Here is a 22,714-nt window from a genome sequence, read left to right on the forward strand (position 1 = left end):
CGAGGATCCAAAACCAGTTGTGGCAACTTATCCTGACCCTGGCACCCAGTTTCCTCCATCTCAGGACTTGTATAAAGTAACTTAAAGTGTGCCTCCCACACTATAGGAGCAATATTCGAGACCCCAGCATCTCTCTCACCTGCCACTGAGGAGGTAACAATTAACCAAAAGGTCTTGGAATCTTTTAGGAGTAGTGCCTGTCTCAATTCATCCCACCTAGATTCCTCCCACTCGCTCTTTGTCCATATGAGCACCTTCTTGTACAGCAATCTTGATGATCGAATTTTTAGGATATCCCTAGATTTAATTGCTTTAAGAAGGTCTTTCTTTGAATTTTTACATGCGTGGTTATGCCAGGGGTGTGTTTTGTTCCTACGCAACTTAGTCCCACAGACCGGATAGAATACATCCCCTAGACTCTCAACTAACGTTCTGTGGGTCTCTATAGTCTGCCCATGGGAGATGGAATTACCCATATCGCTTATTAGTGGGATAGCTATCTGGTAAATATTTGCGAGACGGGTAGGAGAGTCCAGGCAGGAAGACCATTTAACTCTTCTCCTATTATTAGATATAATATGTGGTGGGACTGTCAGGCTGGAACTAGAATCAGGGTTAGTTAGTCCAAATGCACCAGGTTTGAGCGTCAGGACCAACGCATTGTGGTCGCTATCGTGCCTTGGGACAACCCCAAAATCTTTAAACTTGTCCCAGTGTTTGGCTTCCAGCATAAGATAGTCAATGGTGGAAGTACGATTTATCCTATTATATGTGGGCAGGCCGGAACTTTCGTCATTGCCCCTTCCATTGCATGCCCACAGAGACATTGCAAGGGTCAAGGCCTTAATTTGTAATACTAACGAGGTCCAAGCCTTACCCGGGGCAATTCTTGGGGCTGGAATGTGCCATAGCAAGTCGACCTCATCCTCCTCACACAGCTCGGATCCACCCAATGGTTCGAACTGGCAATTCAGATCGCCACCAAGAATAATCGAAGTTGCGGGATCAAGTGTCTGAAGGAAATGGTCGAGTGCCTTGATAGTACTCGATTCTTTTCCGTTCACGGTAGGCCTAGAGTAGATATTAATAATAGCCAATGTAGTTTTACTAACGGGTGTTAGCACAACACATTGGATATCTGGGGAGTTTGTATCCACTTGTGTAGCCTGCACGCCTAAGCTCTTAAGCTGAACGGCTCTAAGACAGAGATAATGCTGTTAGGGAATAAAGCCCCCTCATTCCCATTGACCAGCTGGCCTAGCTGTATGGGCGATCTCCCCAGTATGAAAGAGGAGATTAAGAACTTGGGGGTCTGGTTGGAACAAGATCTTTCGTTCAGGACCCAAGCTAAAAAAACGGCAGGAGTTTGTTTCGCCCTGCTACGTTCAGCTCGCAAAATCTTTCTGCTTCTTCCTTTTCCATCTAGGAAGTTGTTGATTCAGGGGCTTATAACATCGCGACTCGATTATAGCAATGCCCTCTTTTTGGGTGCCCCTGAATCTACCTTTAACAAATTGCAGCAAGTCCAAAATGCGGCGGCCAGACTTCTCATGGGCACTCCCAGAACCGAGTCAGCTAGACCGGCCCTAAAGGCATTGCACTGGCTTCCAGTGCGTGAAAGAGTAAAATTTAATGCACTTTGTACAGCCCACAAAATTCTCCAGGGGACAGGACCCCCTATTTTGAGAAATCTAGCAGTGCCATACAAAGCGAACAGAACGCTGCGTTCTGACCAGAAACATCTCCTCCTAGTCCCCAGAGTAAAGAGGGCGCGCACGGGCGGGAGAAGATTCTCGATAAACACAGCAACGCTTTGGAACTCCCTACCTTTAAAACTGTGTGCTGAGACCTGCACTTTGCGCTTTCGCAAATGTCTGAAAACACATCTGTTCCCTGTGTGATTGTTCCTGACTGACTGTTTTTATCTGTTGATGTCCTGTTAAGCGCTGGGATGCCCTAGGGTAACTGCGCGCTATATACAATTTTAAATAATAATAATAAATAATAAGTGTAAGCCTACTCATATGGAAAGACCACCCGAAGGGCGGCCTTTCCCCCCCGGAAACTGCAGGAATGTCATAAGTTGCAAAGCCGGGGCTGGCGCTCACCTCAAGGGACCCGGTTTCTTGCATCAAGCAAATATCGTGTGTGATCATAAAAGAAGACCACTCTGGTACAAGTAGCTTGCTCTTTAGGCCTGCGACATTCCATGAGAGGATTTTTATACTTCCTTCCATAACCTTTACTTTATCCTTCACATCCCCTTGTTCTCTAGGTAATACCTGGTCCAGGCTCTGCTCTGCCCTGGTCTCCTCCCACCTAGCTAGCAGAGGCTAGTGTATTTTCCTGTGTTACAAAACGCTCATCCAAGTTACCCTCATTTTGTTCTTGTTGGGGTGTACCTGTCTGGGTGAGTCAATCCACCTCCTCGAGGACGCTAAACCTGTTCCAATGAGCTTGTAACGGGTAGATCGGGGTGGGTGGAAGAAAACCCTCCCCAAATGGCTGCCAATGATGAATCCTGTTCGGGTGGGAGAGATGATTTCTGGTATACTGTGGTCTCCTATGATAAGTCGATTTATGAATTGGGGTAGGGTAGAAATAGGACAAGTGCAGAGGAAATATTTGGGACTCTCTGTGGGAAGGGGTTCTACAAATGTGATCAACAGCAGAGGAGTCCCTAAAATTAATTGTAACGACATCCCCTGCCACTGTTTTAGGGCCCCTTCCAATCCAGTCTACTCTTCTCACTGCCAATATGTGACCCGAGATGTTGGGGGGTAAGGGTCTGTTTAGGCTCAGCCACTGGATACACTTGTTGTGTAAGTCTACCTCATGTTCTCTCTTCTCCTCACTAAGGGACCGGACACCCACTAGGGCAACTACATATGGTTGTGCTTCTGGGGGCAAATTTATTGATGGCAATCGATTGAAAGTTGCCGTAGACGGGGGAGGTCTCGATGATGGTGCAGCATTTTTTGGTGCCGTTTTTTTACCCTCCTTGAGATGTTGACTAGGTTTGGCAGTTTGGCCCACTGCGGGGGGTATGGTATGACCTAGTGGGTTGGCTACAGGTGTAGGGGGGGGTACGGGGTTTATGGGCTTGGCAGTAGTAGTTGCTGGTCCTAGCTTTTTGTTTGATACTACTGGAACGGTGGACTTAGCTACTTCAGGACAGGGTGCCTTTGTAAAGGCACCGGCTAGAGCAGGGGGTGCCGAGTTACCTTGGGAGTTTTGTGGCTTCGTTGTCCCTATAGTCCTATTATTTAAAATGGAAGTTAGTCTATCCAGTTTTGAGACCAGAGGTTTAATGTGGGAAGCGATGATTTGCTCCAACTATTCTGAAGATCAGTCACCATATTGGTGACCCAGCATGGTATCCCTGTAGTTGGGTGCCGGGGATAATCAGATGGGGTTACCAAGTTATGATTAGTCTGTTTCTTTGTACCTAAATTCTTAGGAAGACTATCCTTTTTTGTCTTAGAGCCCACCCTATCAGGTTTTGATTTTGCCACGGGGGGGGGGGGGGGGGGGGGGGGGAGTCAAGATACAGGGTTGATCGTCGTTGTTGATAGAGGACTCTACTGAGACCGGTAATAAATCATCAGCTACTGAGGTCTCAGCCGGGATCTGTGCACAGGGCAGCTCAGCATATGTGGATGTTAAATAAGAGTCCAGAATCGTGGGATCGATGGCAATAACCGAGCAATCTTCGCCATGGTCTTTAGAACTTATTGTGGGTGGGAAGGATAATCTTTGTTCGGTATTTGCAATTGCGTTGGCAACCACCCCTATGGTTTGTTGTAACATTTTATCAATGGCCGTCAATGTTGGGAGGGACTGCGGCATTTTGGACTGATGTCTAGTATTTGGGCGAGAAGCAGGTAGTTTAGTTTTCTTGCCCTGGATACTCATTTTTGCTGGGGGGTGCTTCCTTGATTAACAGCAAAGTATGGGAGACAGTATTTAAAGGAACGAATAGTCCCGCACAAGAGAAATTTGTCACTCTCACTCTTAAGGGAGCCAGCTGGCTCAATGAACCACAGTTAAAAGGCAGGGAAGAGCGGATGACAGTACCTTATTAGTGAGTTCCGAGTGCTTTCAGGTTTGAATACCACTGGTAAGGGAGGTGGCCCGTCCCGTCCCCTGTCGTCCACGGACGGCCACAGACGGCTCGCCCTCTGCCCGGGCTCAGCCCGGCATCGCCCACGCGCGTCGCGCGACGCGGGGGGAGCGGCTCGATGATAAGCGCCTCCGGGCGCAGGCAAGTGACGCGGACGCTGCAGCCGGCGTCCACGTAATGCAGTAGGGCACGCTGGGGATTGTAGGCAGGAGACAGGAGCCCCGGTGTCCAGGAAAGCACTCTCCCCACTCGGCGGCCGCAGGATCTCACAAGCGGCGGCGGGGGAGAGTGAAGCAGGGCGTCGCGGTGGACAGTGCGCCCCTGGTGAAGCCTGGCGTCGAAGTAGCACCCAAGCAGTTCTGGCTATTAGTTTGGCCTCGTCATTGTGTCATAGTTTGTGCACCTTCATGCATTTTTATCGAGGATTCCGGCACAGACCAGATTCTAATTCCCAATTCAGTTGAATCAGTAATTTTTGAGTGGTTAGTGTGTTGTGTAGGAGATTGCAACGCTTTATTAATACTTTTCGTCCTGTTGCGAGCTCAGTGATACCCAACACTTAAGGAAACAGCATGCCGTTCCTATCTTCTCCTACTTAATTATATGAATTAATTTAGGGACAAGCACCCGGGTGTTCAGCTGCCCCTGATTACAGATAACTGTGATTTCAACTCATTTTGCTAAATAACAAAGGGACAGATTTACTAACATTTGACACAACTAAGGAAGACAACTTCTGTGCTGCGGCAAATGGAGAGAGATGGAATGCGCCACATCTACTGACATATGGCGTATTCCTGTTCTCTCTGTGCGCTGGTGGATTGATTGCTGCCTACCGCCAACGCAGGTGCCCTAGCACCTTGGAGCAAGGATGCCTGCATTAGAGGCAGATTTGTTTTGTGTGCAGGAAGTCACACCTTTGTGCAAAAAAAATATTGTCAAAGGCTTTTTCCTCTTTTTTCACATGTGCTGCAGAATGCAGCACAAAGAGGAAATAATATATTTCTCCTTGTTACGCCTCTATTGCGATGACTTAGCATTTTCACGCATTCTCAGGTTTACTACCCATAGGGAATGCATGGGAACACCCACGCCCCACTCATGGAACACCTTCCCACAGCAAAATAATGCAAGGTAGTAATTTAAGCTGCCTTGCATTACTCTGGATTTACTAAGCCACGCAGAGCCATGGAGGGATGTTTTGCGTGCCTTAGTAAATATCACTTAAGCCTTTGCGTTGCCTTGCATTGCTTTGCATGCAGCAATGGCAATTCAAGGGCTAAATAAAGCTGGGCCTTATTCTAGTGGTATCTCTGATATATATATATGTGTATATATATATATATATATTCGAAAACCGCCACTCACTGCTACTCCTTCCCAAAGAGACAGAATAACGAAGAGCGAAACCCACGTTTATGTGCAAATATCCTCGGTGCTTTATTCGTGCAAAATTTCTCGCCAGCAGTCTACCATGACGCGTTTCGCCTCCACCCGGCTTGATCACATGCGTATATATATATATATATATATATATATATATATATATATATATATTCCAGCCAACGAGTTCGCTTAGGACACCTGCCGCTTCCAGTGGCGGGCCTCGGATGGGATAGCGAATCCCAACAGATACAACAATTCACTCCTCTTTTAGAAAAGATTGTCCGGGCCACTTTATAGTTGCAAAAGCGTATTTATTTTAAGGAAGGCTTCGCTCGACGCGTTTCGCAGTTAAACAACCGCTTTCTCACGAGACCGAGTGAACTGTTCCCAGTGCATTATGTAGTAATCACATGGTATTCAGCGTCATACCAATGAAAATAAACAACAGACCTGCTGAAAATGCTGCGGGCTAAGATCGTTTGAAACTGTGTCAACAATTCTACATTGTAATTTAGATTTCATTACATTTGAGCATCTTTACATGTTTGGCTACAGGGCAAAAATTCCAACGAAAATAATACATTAAATTTTCGTGTGATATTGGCTGCTCAGCATTGTTTGTATTGTAGGACTAATAAAGTTTTATCGTTATATCAAAAATGTGCATAACTCCATGAACGCAATTTATACTCAACTAAACAGTACCAATCACAAAAAGTTCAGTTGAACATGGGTGGTACTTATACTTTATTGTAAGAATGCAGAGGGGCTCTGCATCGATTAGAGTGCTCTGTTTCGTTTATTTTTACCCATGTTCAACTGAACTTTTGGGATGTTGTGCCATTAAATAATCACAAAGTTCTCACAGTTTCAATTTTCTCATAGGGAAATAGTTCTTTACTAGCTAACTGCATAGTATTTTACCTGGATACCCTGAGTTTATGCATTTTTTTCTGTTATTAATCAGACCAATGGTGGTCATGACACCCTTCAGCTGAAGCTTGCAATGTTAGAATTAGCCACATTATAGGTCAATACATAATTGGAAAGTTGCTGCTGCAGACCATTCTACTAGGTTTTCTTCCGATCTGATCCTATTCTTTTCATACGTTTAATTTTTTTTTCTGTTAGTCTGCCGCCCTTTTTTCCTGTTCTGTCATGTGTTTTCAGTGAAGAATAACAGATTTAAGGGCCAGATGTAGGAAGGCAAATACCAGTCGGTAACGGCCTATTTCGGCCGTTACCGACCGGTATTTGGAGTTTGGGATGTAGGGGCATGTTAAATTACCGAATCTGAATCTTGACATGTAGGTAGCACTGTAATCAGTGCTACAGGGGTTTAAGAATTCGTTATTTACCACCAACTAGAAGTTGGTGGTAAATAATGAAAACCCTTTAAAAAGCATTTTTTTGCTTTTAAAACAGTGCCATGTTGCAGACATACATGCCCAAATGTCATGTATGTCTACAACATGTGCAGCTATGCACAATTGAGGGGTGCAATAGGGTGTCACAGAGACACCCCGCCACCCTTCTATGTTCCCCCAGTTACCGAATCGGTATTTACCGATTCGGTAATTGACATTCATTCCTATGGGCCTCTAGGCCCATAGGAATGAATGGCAATTACCGAATCGGTAAATATCGTTTCGGTAATTACCGAATCATACTGATTCGGTAATTAAATCGGCAAAATTACCTACATCCAGATTGCCAGTTCTTAAATACCAAATTGGTTTGATTCGGTATTTAAAAATCGGTAATCTGGGATTACCTACATCGGGCCCTGAGAGCGGGAAAATAGAGGTGGTTCTTCAGTTTTCGGAGGTGGGACCTGGAAACTAAGCCAGGATTGGGTCCGAGGTTCACATCCAAGGTGCAGCCATACTCCTTTACCACTCTCTCTCTCCCTGTGTGTTTTTTTCAAATCTCTCTTTTTTAATTTTTTTTATTACCGGGTATTGCTGCACTTCCCTTCGCCTTTCTTAATTAATAAGGGATACAAGCTGCATCACAAAATTATATAGTTTACTATGTTTGCTTACAGGTGTGAGACAATATTCCAACAGGGATATACCTAGAAACATTCCTGATTGACACACTCCTGCCTCTGCTAAAGGAGCAATGTAGGAACCTGGGCAATGAACCGTAGGAGCATTAACTGCTCAAGGCTTCCAGGCAATATTGAAAGTGGCATAAAACACCACACAGGCAACCAACATAGTATGAAGTCAAGATGTGCATGGCAATTTCACCATTCGCGTAGCCTCATCAGAAAATATTTGTGATGTTTTCTCATACGATAAGCTAATATTTCGAAATATTTAACTAAATGTTACCTGTCGGAAAGTTCATTAATGCATTCATGTACTTTCTTCTACTTGCAACAGTGGTATCCAGAGGTGAATCACTTCTGTCGCGGAATCCCCATCATTCTGATTGGCTGTAAGACAGATCTTCGAAAGGACAAGGAACGCTTGCGGAAACTCAAGGCTTCTCAACAAGAACCAATCACATATAACCAGGTAAAAATGCAAAGTGCTTTGGCAGATTCTCCTGTAAAAGAACATGCTCACCTTCTCTGGATACTAGCTCTTAGCTAAGTCCAAGGACAGTGAAAGGTATCAGGCCTTTAAAAGACCTAGGGGCATATTACCAACAAGTAGCGATATTTATCATTAACTAGGCTTAGCAACGATTTTTTAATCGCTAAGCATCGCCGGAAATTATCGCTGAGATAACGTGCTATTAGCAACGTTTATCTCCAAAGCGATAAATTTTCCGGCGATAGCATGAATATCGCTGAGAATACAGCGATATTCACGCATTTGCGATGAAATGCTCTTAGCCATGTTATCCACCTCCCATTGGATAACATGGCTAAGAACTGGCCTGGCCAGGCGTTAGTTTATGCAGATATTCGCGAATATTTCCATCGCTACGCCTGCCTTGCTAATAGGCGATAGCGACGTTAGCGATTGCTTTCAGTCGCTAATAGGTTGGGTACGCCCACTTTGCATGTCATTAGCGATAAATATCGCTGACATGCAAAGCGGGCCCCAAACCGCTCGCTATCGCCTAAAAGCTGTTGCTAACTGCTGTTAACGACAGCTTGCTAATAGAGAGATAGAATTATCGCCGCTTAGCAAAGCGGCGATAATTGCCTATCGCCACCCTTGGTAATATGCCCCAGATTTCCAGTCTTGGTTTAATGAAGATGTCCTGTGTTGTTTCTGAAGAGGTTGTGATCAGATCTCCCCACCAGCAAACACCCAGCATGTGGTAGTCGGAGACACTCTTTTTTGCTGCTTATTATGTCATAGTAGTTTATTTAGACACAAGTACATTAAACAACTTCACAATTTTTAAAACTGACCATAACATAATGTAAGTGATCCACATTATACAAAGCCCATAGTACAATAAATCACAAAAAACAAAATATAGTCAAATTTTTTTTAACCACTATCATATAATAGCCGATAGCAGTACTTCATCTAAAAATGAAATCTGTGCCATCATTATTTTTTGTAATAATTTTTTGGGGCCATTTAAGTCAAAGTAGAACAGTGACACAACAGCAAACAGGAGGGAAAAGGAGAGTTGGGAAGGGTAAGGTAGGGTAAGGGGGTGGGGGGGGTATCTTAGCACAGTAGATGACATCAGATACAGCATAATGTCCCCAGTTGCAACGCCGCAAGAGGGGCATGTATCAAATTGACAGCCAATACAGTATAAGTACATACAACGACAAAATACACAATTCAGAGGAGACCAAGTTGCTAATTAAATAAATGTGAAACATTAGAGTCGCCAGTGGTAGTATTGGTCCTAAAGTGAGTGAGTGACCGGATATGGCTCATCTCAGAGTGTTACAATAGGCGAGGATGGGGTGGAGGCTCTCTGGTGCATGTAAGCCATGAAGGGTTCCCAGATAGGTTTGGGACGTGAGCATCGGGGCATCAATTCCCAGAAGTATGAAAGCTGCTCCTGGCAGTATGTGACATCCTGTAACCAAGCTTTGATCCTAGGAGCAGGTCGCTGGCCCCAGTTAATGGCCATGCTCTGTTTAGCAAGCAGGAGGAGCACTGTGGTGAGTCGGCATATACTTGTTTGGATGTCCTTGACTTATCCCAGGAGGCCCCCCATTGGGCGACGGGGGGTAGAATGACCAGTGACGGTGAGAATGATCGAGAAGACTTAATTCCAACCTTGGGGCAGTGCCAGGCGAAGTGTATGAAGGAGGCCCGTGTTAACGAGCACCTGAGGCAGCGGGGGTCCGCGACTAATCCCATTCGCAAGAGCTGCAATGGGGTACAATATAAGCGATGAAGACATTTTAAATGTATCAATCTCAATCTGTAGTTGGGTGAGGGTGCTTCCATCTGTGCACAGCAAAAGGACCACTGCATGTCTGTAATTGGGAGCTCTGTGTCCACCTTTCATGCAGCACATACATTTGGGATTGCGATGGGCGCAGAACATTGCATAATGGTGTATAAGCGGGTGATTCATTTGCGTGGTGTAGGATTAGGGAGCATGTGCTCCAGAGATTGAAGTGGGGGAGCCGGGAATGTGTCTTGCAGTGAACCGGCAGGTCGCACGGATTTGATAATAGTAGAGTGTGTCCAGCACAGTTGGGGGAGTGGGATCTGAGCTCGCAAACGGTGGTATAAAGGCATCCACCAGGTAAAGGTCTGAAAAGGTTATGAGGCCACGATCACGTGTGCGCGTCCTGGTGCCCATGTCCTGCAGTGGTGGTAGCTGGGGGTTCCGACCAAGGGGTACAGAGAGAGCAAAGAGGCAGGAATGTCCTGAACAGGACCGCAGTCTATCCCAGGACCAGCGCACACATTACTCTGTGTCGATCTCTGCCCTCTGACACTTATAAGGGAGATACAGAGCAGTGGAGAGGGGCCATTGCAGGGCAAAGGTCAGTTTCAATGGCAATGTGAGGCTGGAAGGGTAAAAGATATAACCAGTAGTGTATATATTGCCCTGAGCACAGAATGCGTAAAGTGACAAATCCGGGGTGCCCAGACTACCCTGAGCAAGTGGCAAGGTAAGAATCTCCCAGGAAATACGGGGCTGTGTACCAGCCCAGATCAGAACTATGAGATTTGATCTGTGATGCTGTAGAAACTTCGGTAGAACAATCATTTTCGTGGTCGCAATTCGACCCGAAATCGACATCGATAACCGGGGCCAGATGGGCTCTCTGTCCTCCAACCACGAGACGGTGCAGCCATATTTATTTCTCCAGAGCACATTGGGATCTCTGCTCAGCCAAATGCCCAGGTACTGTAATGGATCAGACGCCCACTGCAGTGGTTACTCCGTGGCGAATGGGTAGGTGCCGTCAGTTAGGGGAAATAGTATGGATTTAAACCAGTATACCTGAATTCCAAAAAACCTCCAAATCCTATGACCTCTCGGGTCACCAGCGTGAGATTATCCTGGGGTCTACTGATGTATAGCAGGACTACATTGGCATACTTTGCAACAATTAGTCCTCTGGTGGTGAAGCCAAGGCCACTATGTGCGTGGTGTTGACAAAGGCTCGCTGCCAGGGGCTCCATGGCAATTGGAAATAAGAGGGGCGACAGTGGACACCCCTGGCGTGTACCCCGAGTAACTGGGAACAGGTAAGAGAGCATGCCATTCAGTCATACCTGGGCAGTGGGGTGAGTGTATAGCAATCGTATTTGCTGAAGAAAACTGGTGCTGAGCCCGAAGCATGCGAGAAGATAGAAAAGATATGGTCATTCCACGAGTCAAATGCCTTTGAGGCATCAAGTAGGGCAGCCACTGCCAAGACCTGTAGATGGTGCAGAACAGCAAATAAGGTGTGAAGAGTATGGGATGTGGAGTGGCCTGGGATTAATCCTGACTGGTCGGGTCTCACAAGCTTGGGTAGAAGGGGAAGGAGGCTGTTTGCCAGGAACTTTGCAAAAATGTTGTGTTGTTCACGTTAATCATTGATAGTGGCCTATTTGAGTTACAGTGTGATGCGGGTTTATTGGCCTTGAGGAGCGTAACAATGCCTGACTCTCTAAGCGAGGGTGGCAAGGAGTCCTGATCAAGGAATTCCTCAAATATAGCAAGCATAAGTGGGGTGAGAACAGTGGTGTGTTCCTTGTAAAATACGGTGGTCAGGCCATCAAGGCCCAGGACTTTATCGCCCGGAAGGCTTTGAATAACTTAGATTGTCAACCAACAGTTCCACCACATAGGTGGATGCACGTGCCTAACAGAGCTAGTGTCCTTCTGGGTCGTTGCCCACTCCATACCAGGAGGCCTGCACATCACAATTAACAACATTTGTCTCACGAGTAACCTCATCTGTAAATTCTGGCAACTTCCCCCTAATAGCCGCTAGTCGAGACATGTCCTTATTGAATTGAATTGAAATTAAATTTATAACGCACGACTAAGCCCGTAGGAATCAAGGCGCCTAACCAAAGAAAATCAAAAAGGCAAAACCAGAGCTAAGGATAGGCTTTGGCAAATAGCCACGTCTTAAGAGCCTTTCTAAAGGCTTGCTTTGAGGGAAGGGTTTTAATCTCAGACGGCAGAGAGTTCCACAACCTTGGAGCCAAAGTTGAAAAGGCTCTGCCACCCCACCTAGCTCTACGGACACGGGGGATTGATAGCAAGAATTTGTTAGCAGAGCGCAAGGATCTGGAAGGGGTATATGGAATTAACAGATCCCTCAGGCCTCCAGATTTGTTAGTGGCCAGGGCCCCATAGATCAAACAAAGGGACTTAAAAGAAATCCTGGCCTCAATTGGAAGCCAATGCAATGCTTTCCTGGCAGCCGTGGCAGAGGCCCGCCTAGGATTAGATTGGAAATAGTCTTTTTTTTGAGATCGCAAACCTCATACTCAAACAATGAAAGTCTCCTGCTTATGACCCATAGTACACCCACCTGTTTCATGATGCATGAGCCGCGGGCGTCTACCTTTGAGGCCTTCCATGATAGATGTGGACTGCATAGTGCCCACGTTATGAGCAAAATACTCAACTATTTCTTTGCAGATCTCTTCACGGAATACCGTGTCCCGCAGTGTCCCGGGAGGTAATCGCCAGAGAAGGTGCAGGAGGCCACCTGGGGCACAAGGAGCTCCAGCAGAACTGGATCATGGTTGCAAAGTGTGCGGGGAAGGTGGGCCACTTTACCAACCCAGGTCTGCAAATCTCGTACTCAAACAAAGAGTCTCCCACGTCTCAGGAGATTAACCATTATTCAATTCTTGACCATGCGTTGTGGTGTGTCATGATACATGTGCCCTCTATCTTATCAGCACTTGAGTGTCGTCATGTCCTGGAGGTGGTTATCAAGGATGATCGTGTTGAGTGCGGAGGCAGCAGTGGGATCTGGGCACCAGGATGCTCCTGATCAGTCTAAGCGATTATCCAGTATCACATTAAAGTCCCTGCCCACACTTTCGCCCAGGGGCTCAGGCCAGCTATCAGCCGCCAGACCTCTGAAAAGAAATCAGGGTTGGCAGTATTTGGACCGTACACTGCAGCCAAAATGAAAGGTTGTCAGTGGTGCCAGTAAGGAGGACGTAATGACCTCAGTCTTCACAGATGGCGTGGTGCAGCTTCCACTGTAGGCCCTTACTCAGGAGAACAGCAACTCTCCTGGCGTAACCTGAATAGAGAGATGTGTAAGATTCATCGCACCATTTGGCGCGGCGCAGCCCGGGGACAGAGGACGGTGTAAGGTGGAGTTCTTGTTGAAGGCAGTTATCACCTGGAGTCGGACCAAATAGGCATGAACCAAGCGAATTTCCAACAGTCATCGAGACCACAGATATTCCATATGAGATATTTGATTGCCGTCATGTCGTTGTAAAGAATGTGCGTGCAAGAGGAGACAGGGTCAGCAGAAAGGTGTGTGCCATGTAGGCAACTGCAGGAAAGGAGCAGTATGCGCATTGTGACCAGAGGGAGGGACAAAACAGGCACAAACAATAACCATAAACAAACAGCCTGAACCCACCCCACACCCACTCCAACCCCTAAACATGGTTGAGTATGACAGTCCTCCCTCCACCCAAATGTAGCTCATAATGAAATTAATAAAAAGTCTGGGAGGCATCCCTGGGAGTGAAGGAAGCTGGACAGACAACCCAGCCAAGAGGTGGTAAAGCTGAGTGGATGAATGCACCCATTGTAAGGCAGCAGGCCCAGCGCAGTTGTCTGGCAAAATAGAAAGCACAGCCACTCCCCGGGGCGCAGCCAACCGGCAGTCACAGAATGCAAGTTTTGGACAGACATGGCCAGTGGTCACGTAGGTTGATCAGGGAATGGCAGGTGCCCAGGGGGCAACAGGGTGCCTGTTGGCAGTCATTATCACTGAGATGGTCTCAGCTGGGGCTACGCGACAAATCCCTGGATGAAGGGAATTTGGCGGTGAGGTGTTTAACAAATTTCAACGCTGATTTGCCATTGGTGAAATAATGAGGTTTCCCTTCAAAAGGGATGAGTTTGGCCGGGTAGAGAAGAGTGTAGGGGATGTCCGCCTGTTGTAGAAGTCTCTTGGCAGGCAGAAACTCCCCCCTGGAAGCCTGCATAGTGAGGGTGAAGTCTGGATAAAAGGAAAGGACATTTCCCTGGTACTGCTATTTTTAGGGCTCGCCTGCTGATGCGCTTCTGCGCATAGCTGGCGAAGCTCTATTATGGCTTATCGAGAGGTTAACTACTGGCGATTCCACTGGCGATTCCTTGCAGTGCATGTGCTTTTTAGGTCTTTGCGCAAGCGCAAGCCCTAAAAAGCGCGTGCACAATGCCACCAGCCGCCTGCCTGCCTCCCTCGCATTACCACATCAAAGGCAGCCCAGCCTCCCTCCCACAGCTTCTCTAATTATTCACGGCCGGCCGTAGCGTTTCTAGTAGTTACACGATTTGGGTTTTATAATATAAGCTGCTTTTTCACTTGAGATTTGTATTCTTAATACGTTTCATGCTAGGGTGATGTGTTTTGGTTAGGATGCCAGCAGGAAGTCGAGTCTGATGTTGTCCATATTGTTGGAAAAAAAATGTGCTTTTATTTACATGCTTAAACATTGTGTTTGCTAAATCTAAAAGGCAATGCAGCTCACCACACGGCTGATGTTTACTGTTGATTGAATATGGGAGGATTATTTCATGTATTGTGGCCTGTGGGGTACTACGCAGACATTTCCTATGACATGCAACTAGGAATGGGGCTTTACTGTATTTAATGCTAAGCGTGTACCGTGCCAATGATACATAAATGGTCGGTACAACTGTTGATGGTGATTTTGATCACACTTGGCATGACTGAAATGCGTAGAAAACACAATTGCTCAACAGAATGCCACTGTGGCTTGAAGCTCACTTAACATTGTACGCCGCGGCAACGTTTAGTAAAGTAGGTAAGTGTGCTGATAGTGTTAGGTAATGGCATGTATATCGTTTTTTTGTTTAACATGTGCCAGAGCAGATCACCCTCGCTGCAGTAGGTCAATAATCTGCATAAACATCTAGATGTGTCAAAGGCCTAATTTGGAAACATTCCAGTGATGCCAAGGCTGTCTTGCGTTGTGCCCAAGATCACACAGAGTGTGAGGCGAACAAACACGGATTGCATTCTAGTTCTTCCGGACAGTTTCCAACTGATAAATGCTATTTAAATGCATATACACAAAATACTTTTATGCCAACCAGATTTGATGAATTAATTGTATTTTAAACCCATCTCCATATGCATTGGACTAGGCCTCTACTTGTTTATAGAAATACTTTTCTCTGCTTGATGCTACTCAGATGTATTAACATCAGTTTCCTAAAAGAAATCAAGGTCGTGTTTAATGGACAAATGCATGTACTTTTCGGGAATAGTCGAATTAGCATATCTAACATCAAAAACATCATTAGTTGCCGCATGTAAAAATGGCTCGAGGTATCTTGCGAACTGGGAAAGTACTGTAATTGCAAAATTGCAGGTTTCATGGACGTAGCGCTTACTTAAAATGGAGCCAGCTTTTGCTCCTTTTACAGGCATTACTTTCAACCTTCAGACCTCGGTTTTAAAAAAAACATACCTAGCTTGGAATGGACCTTAGACTTTTTCTATTGGGTCTCAGGTGTTTTGCGTTCAGTGAAATTCATCAATACCCAGAATGCACCGATGCACCCACCACAGAGCTCCACAGATGCCCCCTCCACACAGCTCCACAGATGCACCCACCACAGCGCTCCACCGAGGCACCCACCACACAGCTCCACCGAGGCACCTACCACACAGCTCCACCGATGCACCCACCACACAGCTCCACCTATGCACCCACCACACAGCTCCACCGAGGCACCCACCACACAGCTCTACAGATGCACCCACCACACAGCTCCACCTACACAGTTCCACCGATGCACCCACCACACAGCTCCACCGATGCACCCAGCACACAGCTCCACCGATGCACCCAGCACACAGCTCCACCGATGCACCAACCACACAGTTCCACCGATGCTCCAACTAAGCTCCACCAATGCACCCACCACACAGCTCCACCAATGCACCCACTAAGCTCCACCGATACACCGACCACACAGCTTCACTGATGCACCCACCACAGAACTCCACCGATGCACCCACCACATAGCTCCACCGATGCACCCACCACCCAGCTCCACCCATCCACCCAGCTCCACCAATGCACCCACCACACAGCTCCACCGATGCACTCACCACACAGCTCCACCTACACAGCTCCACCGATGCACCCACCTACACAGCTCCACCGATGCACCCACCACACAGCTCCACCGAGGCACCCACCACACAGCTCCACCGAACGACCCACCACACAGCTCCACCGATGCACCCACAACACAGCTCCACCGATGGAGCCACCACACAGCTCCACCGAGGCACCCACCAAACAGCTACACCGATGCACCCACCACACAGCTCCACCGATGCACCCACCACACAGCTCCACCGATGCAGCCACCACACAGCTGCACCGACATAGCTCCACCGATGCATCCACCACCCAGCTCCACCGATGCACCCACCACACAGCTCCACCGACACAGCTCCACCGATGCACCCACCATACAGCTCCACCAAGGCACCCACCAATCAGCTCCACCGATGCACCCACCACACAGCTCCACCGATGCACCCACCACACAGCTCCACCGAGGCACCCACCACACAGCTCCACCGATGCACCCAGCTCCACCGATGCACCCAGCTCCACCGATGCACCCAGCTCCACCGATGCACCCACCACACAGCTCCGCCGAGGCACCCACCACACAGCTCCACCGATGCACCCTCCACACAGCTCCACCGATGCTCCAACTAGGCTCCACCATGCACCCACCACACAGCTCCACCAATGCACCCACTAAGCTTCACCGATGCACACACCACTCAGCGAAACCACAGCATCACTCAGCGCAACCACAGCATCACTCAGTGTAACAACAGCATCACTCAGCGTAACCACAGCATCACTCAGCGCAACCACAGCATCACTCAGCGCAACCACAGCATCACTCAGCGCAACCACAGCATCACTCAGCGCAACCACAGCATCACTCAGCGCAACCACAGCATCACTCAGCGAAACCACAGCATCACTCAGCGCAACCACAGCATCACTCAGCCCAACCACAGCATCACTAAGCGTAACCACAGCATCACTCAACCCAACCACAGCATCACTGGTTCAAATATGTTCTTTCAATGTTTCAAGCTGTTTTCAAGCTTTCATGCTTTATTACAAATCACAGAAAGATGTTAATATTTCACTTCTGTTCTTGGATTATCGTCACAATAAAAAACACTGAACATAATCTTGACAAAAGTTATTTACAAAAGTTTAAGCTATTGCCATTACAAATTAAATAAATTATTTAAGTATTAATTATTTAAAAAGTTTAAAAGCCATTGTTATTTGTAATATCAATACATCTTAGTCACGTAAATACAAAACATGTTGCATTACAAATGCTATAGGTGTCACATTTGCAAAAGTTATAACTATTGGCATTGTAAATGACAAAGCTATTCATTTAGCTAGTTTAAAAAATAACACATAAATAAAAAAAAAATCATTTATAAGACCAATAGCTCAAACTTTCCTAATGCGAGCCCTATTGCATTTCCAATGCTTGTTTATATTCACTGGCCTACCTCAGGACCACATCGACGTCTCTGTAGTTCTGAAGCATTGCGACAATGGGGCTGGCTGTAGCACCCGGTGGAGGCCATGGCCCAAGCGAACGGTGAACCCTTTCTACGATAACGACAGGGGAGAGGGCCTCTCTGAAGAGGTCACAAAGCATAGATTCAACAAAATCCTCCATTTTAGACTCCAGTAATTCTAAGGTTATTGCGGCAGAATCTTGATTCCAAATCTTCGTTCATGGCCTTGATGAGTTCAAGTATCTTATCCATGCGCAGTAGATGTTCCTTGGAGTCTGATTGGAAGTCGTCCGCGTCGGAGACCCAGTTTTCCAGATGGTTCAGCCTCCCTTCGTGATTGTCCACACGTTGCTTCATATAATCCAGGTGAGGGTGTCAAGTTTCTTGTCAATGTTTTTTAGGCTGGTCCTGAAGTCCATGAGGAGTGGATGTATGACGTTACAACGCATACATTTACATCGCAGTACATTACATCGCGGTTTTAACAACACAAGTCGTTACGACTTGCGTTGGAAGGCGCTGGACTTAGGAGTAGTATAATTTACTATTCCAACTCCAGTCTACATCTAGTAGGGAAGGTGTTGGATAGTAAATTATACTATTCCTTGTCCTGGAGTGCCATCCAGCGCAAGTCGTTGTAATGGCTTGCGTTGTAAAAACTGCGATGTAATGGCATCGCGATGTATCCCCGCGTTGTAAAGGATGTTTCCCTGAGGAGTTCCTTAGGATCGATGTTGTGTTGGATGGAATCCCCAGACTTCTCAGGGACATCTGTTTGCGGCGGCTCTTGCTCAGCTTGTCTTGTGTGCCGCTTGCCCTCCAACGTGAGCTTGGATTGCTGTGCCTCCTGCTTGCCCTTAATTGGAAGACAGTCACAAAGAGGTGGCTTAGGGGCAATAGCACTGACAGGATTATGAGATTACGACAGGTAGTGTAGCAGTGTGGGGGCCATGGGGGGGCGGCCGAGTAGAATATAGCCCCACGGAAGACGCAACTGGAGTATGTGCTTTCTCTTCAGAGCCCCGGGACACCCCAATCCATAAACCAATACGGGGGCATGAGCCGGCGTGCTGGGCACCAGTGACTCAAAGGAGTCCAAAGGGGACCCAATGGCAGTAGTGCGATCAGTTAAGTATGGGCCAATGTACACCTCCCCAGCAGGGGTCACCATGGGGCTGACTGGAGAGAGCGCGGTAATGAGAGCACATTACCAGGGGTGCAATCAGGTACAGGCAGTTTAGGCCGCTAGGCATAGGCCATGAGCAGGAGCTAGGAGCATAAGGAAATGGAAGCGGACTCACCAGCTTCTCGGAGGTCATTGGGTGTAGTAATGTGCTTGCGGTGCCAATCAGTGAAGCCAAGTCCTTGCTATGGGGCCGGGAGGGGCTCTAGGGCTCAGCAGGATCATGGGGCCCATGGGCAGAGTGACTCCGCGGAGCGGAGAGCAGTCAAGATGTTGGGCTACCAACGGAGCCCCAGGACAGGCCCCGCAAGCCACTTCGGCCTCGCCTCACCAGTGCTTAGAGCTTGCAGGGCCAGAGATCAAGCGGGAGGCAAGAGACAGCCGCCACACATCCACGGCCCAACGCTACAAGAAGCAGCACTTTAGCAGCCCACCGTCGCTCCTTGCGGCTGTCAGAATGTCAGGGCGGTCTGGGCTGCCTCGTTGTGCAGGCAGGCAGTGGCCCAAGAAATATTGGAAAAGGCCTGCCCCAAAAGATAGTGGTAAATATGGCAAAGCCTTACCAGCCATCTGAGCATTTACAGCAGGTTTTAAGTGGTGGCTCATCCATTTGATTTTCATTATGTTTTTATTGGTTTCTTATAAAATAAAAACCTGCAGGAAAATATGATTCTTCTCCAACCAACCATGCCTCCCCTTTCATCACAGTGTCATGTTGGAATTTCCAAAACGTGTAAAATATACATTCAAATATTGTAACTGTGGTAAAAAAAAAGTACCTTTCATCAGAAACTATGGGATATATATTTTTGAATTTGTCTCATAGTGCAGCAAATCACTTTGCTGCGTGACAGGCAATGGGCAGTATTTAAGGCAATACGTGCATTCCAGCCATTTCCCCGAGCTGGCACCTTCTTGGCAGCCTCGCGCTAACAGAGGCACCCCTTGCACCATGGTGCAAGGGTGTCTGCGTTGCAAACAAGATTGTTTATGTGAAGCGAGGGGCACCTTCCTGCACAGAAACAATCCTGAGAGACATATTCCTCTATCTACATGTGCTGCAGAATTCAGTAGACATAGAAAGAGGAAGTAACGAAGAGAAATAAAGATATTTCTCCTCATTACGCCTTTCCTGGGAAGGCGTATCTTTTTCGTGCATTCGCAGGTTTACCAATTCTGCTAAATCTTGGAATGTTTCAAAAACAGTGGGAGTAGTGTAAGAACCCTCACGCAACGCCCATGGAACCCTTCCCTTGCACGGAGTAAGGCAACGCAGCGATTTGCGCTGCATTGCTTTCCTCCAGAATAATGGAGCCGCCCAGGGGCAAGTAAAGTAGCCTTGCATGGCTTCAGAAATCTCACTAAGGGCCACATATATCGAAAAGGCATTTTGCGCTTACCATGTAGCAATTTTTTTTGAATCGCTATTTGGTCATCGCAAAATGCTATGTATGTAAGGAATCGCCAAAGATTTAGCGATTCCTTAATATTAACAAATAGCGATTCTCTAATAGATATTAGGTAATACTACTCCATTCGTTCCTATGCTATAGGTAAACGCAAAATAGGTAATGCAAAGCCAAGGGTGCCCAGGGGCCTAAGGCCTCCTTAAGCATCCCCAAAAATAAAATGTGGACATGTAAAGCCATAAGGGCATGTGTGCGCTGCGTGGCACTTTGAAAAATACATTTTATGCATTTTTTAAAGTTTTCGCATGGTTACCATCGGCTTGTAGTCGATGGTAATAGCATTTTCCAAGATGCACAGTTTGCGTTTAAAAAATGCTTGTTACATGTGTCACAAATTGCGATTCCCTATTTGTATTTGCAATTTCAGGTAATCGTTATTTTTGCGATTACCTAAAATTGCAACTACAAAGCCTTTCAAACATCTTGAATGGCTACTTTGTACGCGCAAACGACCAAAATAACCGATTCGCACAATACATGTGGCCTCTAAGGTTTGCGTTGTGCATGTACCACGTTGTGTGGTGCAAATGCGACACAGACCGGCTCATAAAATAGGCCTCTTAATATTTTGCTGCCTACATATAGTTGAGGTAATTAAAATGTTTATCAAAGATTTTCTAGACTTTAGTACGCATGCAAGATGAAGTTTGATAATTTTGCTCATCTTTCGTATTTCAACCAGTTTATTTTGTTTTTCAGTGCTGCAAACTGTAGTGTTGACTGCAAAAATGTTCAACTTTACTTCTGTCTTTCAATCTGCGATTTATCCGCGTGTTTTTTTTAATTTATTTTAAGGGAGAAGCTACTCGACTGAAGATTAATGCGGAAGAATACCTGGAGTGCTCCGCCAAGTTCCGTGAAAATATAGAGGACATTTTTAAAGACGCTACAAAAAGTGCGCTGCACAGTATGAAAAAAGCAAAGAACCATAAACGACGCCGACAGTGTTTGGTGTTGTGAGACCCAGCAACACTGAACAGGTTCAAAGGGACTATTTGTTTACTGGACCCCACAAGGAACTTCTTACTGGAGGTGCAACGATGCCCACTGTTATATGTACAGATGTCTTAATGCGATTCCACTTTTTTAATTTTATGGGGATACCGTTTTCTTCTGTCAATTGCAACAAAATGGATTTTCACATGGTCCAAAATCTAGACAAAAGGTGCAGTGAAGACACAACATTGTGTTACTCTTCGTACTGCAACGGAAGTGAATTGTGACGAACAAAAATTCCCGTAAAAACAGGGAACCAAACCGAGGCAAGGGCAGTCCCATGAAAAAGATTAAGAGCCATATGCATGAACACATTTCGCCATAGACACAGAATGGGCAAACCCCTTTGCTGCCTCTGGCCCTAAAAGTGCTATTGGGTGAGGGGAGCAGGAGCTCTGGCACCAAAGGGAGCTCACACGTGGCACCAGCCAGCGCAAATAGAGGAGGAACTGCACGAGGTAGTCACAGGAAAAAAATTGTTGTGAAGAAAGCGTGACTATATGGGTCGGGGTCCGCCTGTCTCTGTTTTCTGCAAGGATGGTATCGTCCACAATGGGCTCGTGTTCGTTATACCTGAGGCGTGCAGCTTTTTGTAACCTTTTTTTTTTCTTCAACTGCTTTGTCCCTTTAATACGATATTTTAATGTATGCAACACATCTGCTATGTTATTGGCTGAGCAACTGTCATGTCTGACATGGACCATTCTGCTGTCTGAAGGAAAGGGGCACACAGCTTTTAGTCTGCCTGTTATATTTATGAAGCCACTGCCTTAGACAAAATAATAGGTTTTACCAAATAAATCTAAGCAATATTTCGAAATCTGGTTTTGCGCCTTCCTGTATATCTAGTATTGTTTTTCACATGTTTGAACTATCTGTCTCAACATACGTTTTTAACCAAGAAAGTGTAAAAGTCTAAAAAAAAAAAAGTTTAGATGGTAAAAGCAGCAAAGACCGAAAAATGTGTAGAGTGAATGAAGATTCGCACGCTATTCTTAACAAGAGACCAAAAAAACACGGGTCAGTGGCAATGTTCTGCATCATTTACTAAAAAAAGCAGGTGTGTCAAACGAGAGAAATACCAACAACAGGCAGCGCTGAGCTGGCCACTTCAGACTAAAGGAATGTAGGTGAAAGGTTACGGCTCCAGAGGGCGCCTGGCTACAGAGAGTGGTTCCAGGAGGTCATTGTCACTGCAGCCAGGGCTAGCATACCTTGAAGGGGGGGGCGGGGTGATGCACTTTGTAAATGATTTGTGAAGCCAAAGGAACAGAATGACCCCATTGTCGAACTCGGATATCACTACCCTAGACAGAAGCAGGCTGGCCATGTCCGGTAGGGCTGGGGTGGAGTCAATCAATCAA

General features: G+C 46.6%; 1 protein-coding gene across 1 annotated transcript in view; it reads left to right on the forward strand.

Annotated features, from left to right (window-relative positions):
* Positions 1 to 22,170, forward strand: part of RHOF (ras homolog family member F, filopodia associated) — a 211,248-nt gene extending 189,078 nt beyond the window's left edge. The window contains exons 4-5 of the mRNA XM_086942989.1: positions 7,900 to 8,034; positions 21,150 to 22,170. Coding sequence (XP_086799115.1) covers positions 7,900 to 8,034; positions 21,150 to 21,314 — 300 coding nt within the window. The 3' untranslated portion in view covers positions 21,315 to 22,170. The remainder of the gene's footprint in view (positions 1 to 7,899; positions 8,035 to 21,149) is intronic.
* The last annotated feature ends 544 nt before the right edge of the window (positions 22,171 to 22,714 follow it).

Source organism: Lissotriton vulgaris, chromosome 11 (genome assembly GCF_964263255.1).
Source record: "Lissotriton vulgaris chromosome 11, aLisVul1.2, whole genome shotgun sequence".
NCBI lineage: Eukaryota > Metazoa > Chordata > Amphibia > Caudata > Salamandridae > Lissotriton > Lissotriton vulgaris.